A 10,412-nucleotide genomic window follows, 5' to 3' on the forward strand; every position below is an offset into this window, starting at 1 on the left:
TCGAACCTATAAAAAAATCAGTCTGTGTGTTCTAATTTGCCTTAGTAGAATGCGTGCATAGATTTGGCATGGGTCTGAGTTTGTTTACAAACCTGTTGTCTACTGAGAACATTTTAATGACAGACATTTTTTTTTGCTCCAGATTCAATTACATCAGTCGAGTGTTTGAAATAACTTCCTTTTGTGATCTGACGTGGTTTCACATCACAGAATGAGGCGAAATCATTATATTATATAGTATTCTATAAAGTGATAAAGGCTGTTGATTAGCATTGCGTTGCATCTATAGTTTATTTATATAAAAATACCATTTAGTCGCAATCGTACAGATCTGTCTCCATGTTTCATCTATCTCTCTATCTGAGTTTTATTCAGCTACGCGAAAGCATATACCTTTGTCCATATTAGGGATTTCCTGAATGAAACAGGAAGTCGTCGTAATCCGCCATAAAACTAAAAGAAGAAGAAAAAGAAATGAAACATTATATACATATATACATGTGTGCACTCACTAATGCGCACAACATCTTATTTTTGGTAAAAATAGGAATGATAATAAACCTCTCTTATGTTTTTTTTTTTTTTCCCCTCCAGTGTAGAGGAGTTTTTTTCCTCTCTCTCAGTGAATGCATAAGATTTTCTGGCAAAAAAAAAAAAAATATATATATATATATATATGAGGAATGTGAAAAATCTTTGATTATATATATATATATAATCTATATATATATATATATATATATATATCAAAGATTTTTAATCTTGATATTATAATAAATCTTTATAACTGCATGTTAACAGGCCATGCTGCAGTATCTGTAAAATATACTTACAATAATAATATACAATAATCAGAATTAGTCATATTGATAAAAACAACATTTTGGCCAAATTGTGCAGCTCTACAAACAGGCACAACAAACTCAGTTTTCTTTGTCATTTTTGGTCATTTTTGAAAAAGCCTTTCTTGTTACGGTTTAGATTTTGGAATTAAATTAATATTGCCTCTCAGAATAGTCTCTCGAAATGAGGTCTTGTTACTTGCTTTATAGTGCATTATACAGATGCTAGATGAAAAGAAAATGCCATGTAAACTTTTCTGAAAACAGATAGTTCCCCTCGGAGATACATTCATATAAACCCCTACCCCCAATTCATTATTATGAGTTTCTTCCAATATTTAATGCGTCATGAACAGTGAGATTGATCTGCCTGCTATAGTATTTTCTCCTGCGCAGGAGTGGCATTATTAAAACCATGCCACTTATTGTTAATTTTTAATTAAGATATGATGTAGTCAATTTTAACATGTCTTATCTCCTCCTGTGCATACACAGACAGTTCTTTGAATGTTAGGTCATGGGTATTAGCCTCAAAAGTCATGGAAATGTCATGGAAATTTATTTTTAAAAATGTGTTTAAACCCTGCTTGTATGCCACTGTCTTCATAGTACAACATGTAAGTGCAATGTTAACGCTCTGGATTCACAGATCCATGAGCAAAGTTTTTTCATTGCAGTGAAAGGGACACATCACACTCCCAGTGTGAATGCTGAAATTTGTTACTGTAATGGCTGTGCCCAGATGCAGAACCTGATTTTACCAAGTACGACATGTTCCTGGATCAACATCCTTGTTGACACTGGAACAACATTGTGATTAACCAATCAGATTTGAAAAAACAGTTTATAGTTTTTGTGAAGTTTAGGCTTACAATCAGTGTTTGGTGCTTGTACATCAGTGTCATTCATCTATAATTTCCTCTGATTTTAGGGATTACTCATGGGTAAGGTTAGGTTTAGGTGTAGGGATGTGGTCGAAATAAAATTTTTGGATTAAAATGTTGCTCCAGAGTCAACAAAATATGTTGACCCAGGAACACATCTAGCTCAGCAAAATATGTTTGTGAATGCATTGCTTATTTACCAGAAAAGATGCTGCATGTTTCCTCCCTGGATGTGGTGCCCCAATTTTCCGTACAGTTAATCCACATAGTTTGTTCTGATTATATGAAAGTAAAAATCATAAATAGCACCTATAAGGTTTGTTTTTGGTTAGCCAGGAAGGATCTCATAACAAAAACAGAACATTACTTTTAGGTTTGCATAACGTTTCCCTTACCTTTGTATTGCTCATTTACTCTGCTATATGTCAGTAATTATTTAGCACTCCCATGACCCTATAGCAGGGGTGCCCAATCCAGTTCCTGGAGATCAACTTTCCTGTAAAGTTGAGCTCCAACCCTGATCAAACACAACTGAACCAACTCAATTTAGATCTTCACAAGCACTTGATAATTACAGATAGGTGTGTTGGGACAGCACTGAAACTGAACTCAGCAGGCAGTACAAGCCTATCAGTACTAGCCTATACAAACAATTTGTTGTTTTGTTTTGTTTTGATATGTTGTTTAATTAATAAAAATTAACTCAAGCACATCAACCATCATATGGAGGATATAAGACTGAATTTGTCCATTAATATGTAAGATTTCCATGAACTATATATATATTTCACTGTACCACAATATGCCAGATTTTGTGTTCAAGTAAGGGATCTGCATTTACTCAATCTTCTTAATCACTTTCAATTTATTTTAATTTTGCAACAGAGCAATCAACAATCAGACGTTTTGGCAGCAAGCCTTCTTCAGCAAATTATATAGTGACATTTCCCACAAAAATTAAAAAAAAAAAGTGAAGTCCAAAGATCACCAGGTAGAAAGCCACATAACAGGTGTTCCTGATCACAAATTTAACTGACCAATCAATCAAGCAATTTCAGGACAAACAATCCAAGATATTCCAAAACACTCAACACATTAAAATAGCATATTTACTACAATGGAATGGACAGTAGGGATTCAATCTCTAACTATCTGGCAGCCCACTAATCTATATAAGACAAACTAAAATATTTGTCAATTAAAGACAGTTAACTTTTTCATAGAAAATTATGGCATCTTTGTAATTAAAAATACCTATATTTCAGTTTGAAAATGAACACACTGCAAAACAGCTATACAGCACTGGTCAAAACAATATATCAAAACAGCAGCTAAATATTCTAATAAATTCCAACAAATCATTCTTATGCTCAGTTATTATCGGTGCTCAGTTATTCATATTGGTTCTTATTACAGTTTTTGCTGCTTCATATTTTGTGGATTTTGTGGGGGGGGTTTTTTCAGTTTTTCAGTTTCAGTAAATTGATAATGTTGGAAAAGGTTGCTTGTTACTTAAAAAGCTACATTATTTTGAAAGCAGCTGAGGTAATTTTAGAGCTTGTACAGAATATATGCTTTTTTTGTTAATGTGTAAAAACTCTGAACATAATATAATATGGCATGGTACAATTTATCTTTGTATGATTCAGTGTCAAGGCTGCACACTGCATTCATTTCTAGGCCACTAGTTTAAGCTGGCAGCTTTGATCAGGTGGGTCAGTCATCAGTCTGAAGAAGCCAGTGCTATCCTCATCAAAATCCAACAACATACCCAGAATAATCAAAAACCAAGCTGTTAATATCACACTGAAAACGGCCAATGATATTTTAACCTTGTTTAACACACCTTACCATTTATTACTGTTACTTTATATATTCATTCTTACAGTATGAACAATAATATCTAATCTTCTTTCTCCTTATTGCCTCACTATGACTGGATGGGCTAAGTCTCTAAATACTGAATGGTAGTTTTAAAAGCGGGAGATCATACAGTACTTTCATGTGATCAGATAAGTCCTTCTGTATGATTTCAGAAGTTGTTGTTCGGAATGTCACTGGTTTTTGTTGTTGTTGTTTGTTTGTTTGTTTGTTTGTTTGTTTTTCTGTGAGTTTCATGATTTTTTAGTATTTGTTGTAGTCCATTTTGCTTTAACAGCAGCACTAACCTGAGCTGATTTTTGCATGTTAATGATTTATGACCCTGCCTGAGAAAACCCAGCTAAAGTCTTTTTGTGTGTGTTCACTGTTTTCAATCATCCTGCAAAATCTAAAGATCATTCTGTGAAAATACACTGCTCACAAAAAGTTAGGGATATCTGACTTTGGGGTGAAATTTATGGAACATGTAAGAAGTTTATGCTACAGTGATATTATATCATAAAAGTAATTTCCTCATCTCAAACAATTTACTGAAACAAAAGCTAACAACAGCGGTGGATATACCACATCAAAAAATGTACATGTCTCAATAACTTGTCATGGGTCTTTAAGCATCAATTACATCAGCTGCTTTGCTCGACCTTCTTTGCTCGTTCACTTTGTAAACACTGGGTCAGTAAACACTGCTTGTGTTTATACCAGCTGTGCCACTGCATGTTTCTGAAGTGTCCCAGAAGCGAGTTTATACAGTGATCTGTCATGCCACATCTAAGACTGTCAAAACACCATTTATTGTTTGAATTTCCTGGAAAAAAAATAAAATAAAATTGTATTTGTTCAGTACACATGCATACCAAACTGAAAGACCCATATATGTGTACCGATACATCCCTAATATGTATTATACGCCTATTAAATTATTATTTTTTAAACATCTAGCCCAGAAGTGGCCAAACTCAGTCCTGGAGGGCCCCAGTTAAACACACCTGAACCAGCTAATCAAGCTAATCTCACTAGGAATACTAACATTTTCCTGCCAGGTGTGTTGAGACAAATTGGTTCAAAACTTTGCAGGACACTCTTCATCCCTCTAGGATGAAGTCTGGGCACCCCCAATTAAGGCTTTTTTTTTTTTTTTTTTTTTTTTGCATCGATGCAGACTGGTTCGCAGCATCATGCTTCATAGGTGCCACCGTGTCAAATAGCTCAACACATAACAGGCATAAAATGTCCTTAAAATAACCTGGTTATCAGTAAAACCTGGTTGTCGATAAAATAATTTTTTTTTAAATAAATTTTTTAAATAAATTTAATTATTTCTAATGTTTTGAATGAAAAATTGAGTACTGTATCTCAAATAACTTGATAAGATCTATCATTTACAGTAATAAACACACATTACCTGTTTTCATAAATTTTATGGTTACTTTGACACTGTAGATCTCATAATAAGGTCATGTGACTTTAGACATGTTTTCATAGACGGGATCACATTTATGAATGTTCCAAACTTCTCAAGTCCAAAAATACCTTTCACCCCACTGTGTTGAATCTTTTTAACTCTTTGAGTGGTACGGTCCCACATGTGGGATTCTAATTTCCGTGCCCCTGGGAGTAAGATCCCACATATGGGATTTAGAATGTTTGGTGACATCACGCAACTGCCAAATTCAAACTGCATTTTTGCGCATTAGCTGGCACCAAGCCAGAGAGAGACGAGCTCTACGCTTGTCATATAATCACAATTATGCAGTGTTTTCAACCACTAACATTTATTTTAGGTTTTAGACATTACAGACAAATACACATTAGTACTAGTAAAGCAATACATTGAGAGTTTGTAAAATACACACGGATGTCTATTGAAGCAGCAATAACAATCCATTCAAGTGTAATTTGCCAAACATGGTGGCGTCCATCTCCCATTATAGATCACGATCCATATCATTTATAAATGTTTTAAAACGGCAAAATACACTCACTTACATATATTTGTGAATCGGAATATCAGATAGTTGAAGACATGGTAAGCAAGTGTGTGAATATTTTGAATAAACAAAAGGAAAAACAAAATAAAAGCGATACGTCTGTCATACAGCACTATAGTGGCTGCAGTGTCACGTGACAATCATGACACGTTGTCATGGAAACAATAAAGGGAACGTTCTAAAATAATGGTTGCCTAAAAAAAACTCACTCTGGAGGGTCAGATAGAATATTTTAAACTCACCAGTGAAAAGGTTAATCTAACGCAGAGACACTAAAGAGTCAATAAAAACCCTAAATCCAGCACAGAGTGGTTCAGTGAATGTAGAGTGAAATGTGTGTAAGTGTGTGAGTGTGTGTGTGTCAGAGATGCTGTAGAAGGAGAGAGTGCCATCCTGGCAGTCCAGATACACTCCGACTTTTTTAGAGAAGTATAGGGAAGGTATGTCAGTGCTATGTTTATTGTGCCAGAAAGTGAATCTCTCGTAAGAACAATCAAGGCTCCAGGACTTTTCATTGAACCCAAATCTGCAGTCGTCACTTCCTCCTTTCCTGCTCATTTCTTTATGTGCCACTGATATAACAACCCCCCCTCCACCCGCTCCATTCAACCTCCCAGTAGCAGCGTCCCGACAGACTCTCTCTGCACATAACCTGAGGAAAGAAATCAAACCTCTGTGGATGATCAGGATATGACTGCTGCTCATCCAAACGTGTCACCTTTCTGTTGTCCTCAGACAGACAGAGATGAATGTTTACTGTGCTTGGATCCAGTGTGAGATCACAGGCATCTGAACTCAAGAGAAACATTATAGGGGAGAATTAGAACAAAACAAAACAACAAGAAAAGGTGTGTCTGTTTGTGTAAACTAGGGGTGGCTGTTATGACAATTTTATACTGTGGTTGATCTTGAGAACATCTTCAATCCACTTTTCAAGTAGAGATAGTAATATTTTATGTCCCCACAGTACTGGTAAAACTACTGCAATGAGTGCCTATAACTGTTGCTGATCAAATTATACAGTGCCCTCCACTAATATTGGCACCCTAGGTAAATGCAAAGATGGCTATGAAAATAAATCTGCTTTGTTTATCTTTATGATCTTACATTCAAAAAATTCACAAAATGCTAACCTCTCATTGAAGTAAAACAATTAAAAGTGTGGGGAAACTTACGTTATGAAATAAATGTTTTTCTCATATGCATGTTAGGCACAATTATTGGCACCCTTAGAAATTATAATGAGTAAAATATCTCTGAAGTATATTCCCATTCATATTTGCATTTATTTAGCACACTAGAATGACTAGGAGTATGATATTGTCCAGCAATAACTTCCTGTTTCACAGGATTAAAAACGAGATTGTTGAGCTTCACAAAATAAAAAATGGCTGTAAGAAAAGAGCTAAAGCATTGAAAATCCCAATTTCCATCATTAGAACAATAATTAAGAATTCAAATCAACTAAAGATGTTACAAATCTGCCTGGAAAAGGATGTGTGTCTATATCATCCTAATGCATGGTGAGGAGGAGAGTTTAAGTGTCCAAAGATTCTCCAAGGATCACAGTAGGAGAATTGCAGAGATTAGTTGAGTCTTGGGGCCAAAAGACTAAAAAAAATTCAAACAGCCCCTACGTTACCACGTGTTGTTCAGGAGGGTTTTAAGAAAAATCCTCCTTGTTCATCCAAAAACAAACTCCAGCATATTCAGTTGTCAGACACAACTTGAATTTCAAATGGGAATGGCTTCTGTGGTCAGATGAAACAAAAAAAAGAGCTTTCTGGCAGCAAACGCTCAAGTTTGGTACAAAAAGTACCCCATGCCCACGGTTAAATATACTGCTGGATCTTTAATGTTGTGGGCTTATTTTCCTGCCAGAGGTCCTGGACATCTTGTTCAGATACATGGCATCATGGATTCTAGCAAATACCAACAGATAAAAAATGTAAACCTGACTGCATCTGTTAGAAGTTCTAAAATCAACACAAAAATGTGTCACTGAGCATAAAATGAAGCTTCTGCCATGGCCGTCCCAGTTGCCTGACCTGTACCCTATAGAAAATGCATGAGGTGAACTGAAGAGAAGAAGCACCAGCATGGAGCTGGGAAACTAAAGGATCTGAAGAGTTTCTGTATGAAGGAATGGTCTCTGATCTCTTGTCAGGTGTCCTCCAAACTCTTCAGGCATTAAAGAAGAAAACACAGAGCTGTTATCTTGAATAAAGGACATTGCAATAATTGGGTGCCAATAAATGTGGTCAACATGAACTACAGAAAAACATTTATTTCATAAAGAGATTTTCCTCCTGCTTTCCATGGTTTTACTTAAATAATAGATTAGAATATTGTGATTTTTTTTTAATGAAAGATTAAAAGAATAAACAATGCAGATTTATTCTTATAGCCACCTTTGCTCATATTTACCAAGGGTGCCAATATTAGTGGAGGGCACTGTATAAAGTATCTCTATCATGTGCCTTTCATGTGTGGTGACATATGAAAAAAAAACAAAAAAAAAACATATGTCTGCATGTGCCACAAGACAAAACTTAAAAAAATATTTTAGGCGTGTGCAGAAACAGTTAAATATACACACAACAAAAAAAACTGTCAAAATGTCAAAAATGTCGAACTTGTCAAACTATGTAAAATTTGTTGAATATCTACATAGTGACATATTTACAAAAATATATTTTATAAATTTTTACAAAAGGTTATGTATTAAGTGAACATAAACAATTGGGAAAGAAATCAGATGCGTGTCAGTATATTGGATTTGTGCTTTCGATCTTAAAGTCTAATGCAAATACCTGCTGCTGTCTGTGTCATTAATCTTAATCAAACAACAAAAGACAGAGAAAATCACTCACTGCTCTTGACTGAATCACTTTAGAACTTTAATAAGAATAAAGATATATTTTATTCATGCAGTGATGTGCTGTAAAATACAGTTTAACTCTGGCTTTAGTGACCAATTTGGTTGTTTAATGCAATACTTTCTTTTAAATTGTTCAAATGCATTCTTTAAAGTCATAGGCTTGTTCCAGTCTGCATATTCTCAATAGTATATCTCAAAGTTGGGAAGATCATCATTCAGACCGTAGATTGTGATTTTGTATGATAAGATCATATGATATTTTGAGAAGATCGCTCACCCCTAGTGTAAACTTACACTTGTGTAGTCCTGCTGTAATCATGATCTTTTCGGCATGATCCACACTGTTAAAAAAGGTCACATTCTTATTGATCTGATACCATCAATACAAAGAACTGAAATACCAGAGGATGGCACTAAAAACACGCAGGTCATGGATTCAATTCTAGAGAATGCCTGACATTTCATTTGGGAAAAGAAGGGCTCACTAGCTTTCAAACCACCCTTGATACACTCACAGACATATACAAAATAAAAGCAAACATAAGTAAAACTGCATTAAACATTGCTTTACACAAACACATAAAATGGTAAATCCTAATGCCCAACATACTTGAGTTTCTCCAGTTTACAGTGTTGGTCCTTAAGTAGATTAGAGAGCAGATTCACTCCTGAGTCTCCGGGGTGATTGTAGCTCAGATCCAGTTCTCTCAGGTGTGAGGGGTTTGGCCTTAGAGCTGAAGCCAGATAATAACAGCCTTCCTTGGTCACCATACAGCCAGATAATCTTAGACATACAAAAAGCTGTCAAAATATCCTAATAACCAGATGCTGTGATGTATGTTAATCAAACAACAAAATTAAAAAGAGTAAATCAATAACTTCTGTTGTTTTAAGATGTATTTTTATTTAATTTAGAATTTAGTGTTTGATAACTTAAAATTAAATAATTAAATTAAGTTTTCTATCTGAATGGCACAGGTGGCATTTATTGTAATGGGTTAATCTGAAGATTGTTTTAAGTTCACTTAAACTTTGTTGGTATCAGTGATACTTGCCTTCAGAAATGATGGTATTAAAGAAATATTAAATATATAATTTCTTTATGTTATTTCTACATTAATTTAAAGATTAAATGTGAAGTTATTGCAATATAGAAGTATAATTAAAAACTTTAATGTTAGGTAGGATTTTGGGAAAATGTGCAAATAAAATAAAATGTATTTTATCAATTGACAGCACTAGTTTATATATATATATATATACACACACACACACACACACATATATATATATATATATATATATATATATTTTTTTTTTTTTTTTTTAAATTGTACATCAAAAATTACAATGCATAATTTTAAGTAAAAACTAGATAAAAAGTTTGTTAGCAAACTTTAAGTTGGCTTGAGAAAGCCTAGCCAGTAAGTTTTAAGTAGTTTTAAAAGCTTTTAGTTTAAAGAAAGTTTAAAGGTTTTCAGTTTGAAATAGTTTGATTGATAAAGTTTGAAGATAGATAGGCTAGATAGATATAAATAAAGAAAAAAAGAAAAATTAGTTAGAAAGAAACGTTAGTTAGAAAGAAAGAAAGATAAAAAGAAAGATTAGTTAGAAAGAAAGAAACGTTAGTTAGAAAGAAAGAAAGATAAAAAGAAATATTAGTTAGAAAGAAAGAAAAAAGAAAGATTAGTAAGAAAGAAAGAAGAGTAAAAAAGAAAAAAGAAAGATTAGTAAGAAAGAAAGAAAAGTAAGAAAGAAAGAAACGTAAAAAAGAAAAAAGAAAGATTAGTTAGATAGAAAGAAAAGTAAGCAAGAAAGAAAAGAAAGATTAGTTAGAAAGAAAAAGAAAAAAGAAAGATTAGCTAGAAAGTAAGAAGAAAGACTGGTTAGAAAGAAAGAAAGAAAAAAGAAAGAAAGATTAGTTAGAACGAAAGAA

The 10,412-nt window shown here is 33.8% G+C and overlaps 2 protein-coding genes across 2 annotated transcripts in view; both read right to left on the reverse strand.

The window, feature by feature from the left end:
- snai1b (snail family zinc finger 1b) overlaps window positions 1–10,412 on the reverse strand; it is a 478,512-nt gene that overhangs the window by 366,620 nt on the left and 101,480 nt on the right. The gene's annotated exons all lie outside the window — the stretch shown is intronic.
- Window positions 5,591–10,412, reverse strand: part of LOC127154403 (NLR family CARD domain-containing protein 3-like) — a 29,604-nt gene continuing 24,782 nt past the window's right edge. Inside the window, 4 exon segments of the mRNA XM_051095898.1 lie at window positions 5,591–6,196; window positions 6,198–6,384; window positions 8,771–8,817; window positions 9,087–9,260. Coding sequence (XP_050951855.1) covers window positions 5,854–6,196; window positions 6,198–6,384; window positions 8,771–8,817; window positions 9,087–9,260 — 751 coding nt within the window. The 3' untranslated portion in view covers window positions 5,591–5,853.

Source organism: Labeo rohita, chromosome 23 (genome assembly GCF_022985175.1).
Source record: "Labeo rohita strain BAU-BD-2019 chromosome 23, IGBB_LRoh.1.0, whole genome shotgun sequence".
NCBI classification, from domain to species: Eukaryota; Metazoa; Chordata; class Actinopteri; order Cypriniformes; family Cyprinidae; genus Labeo; species Labeo rohita.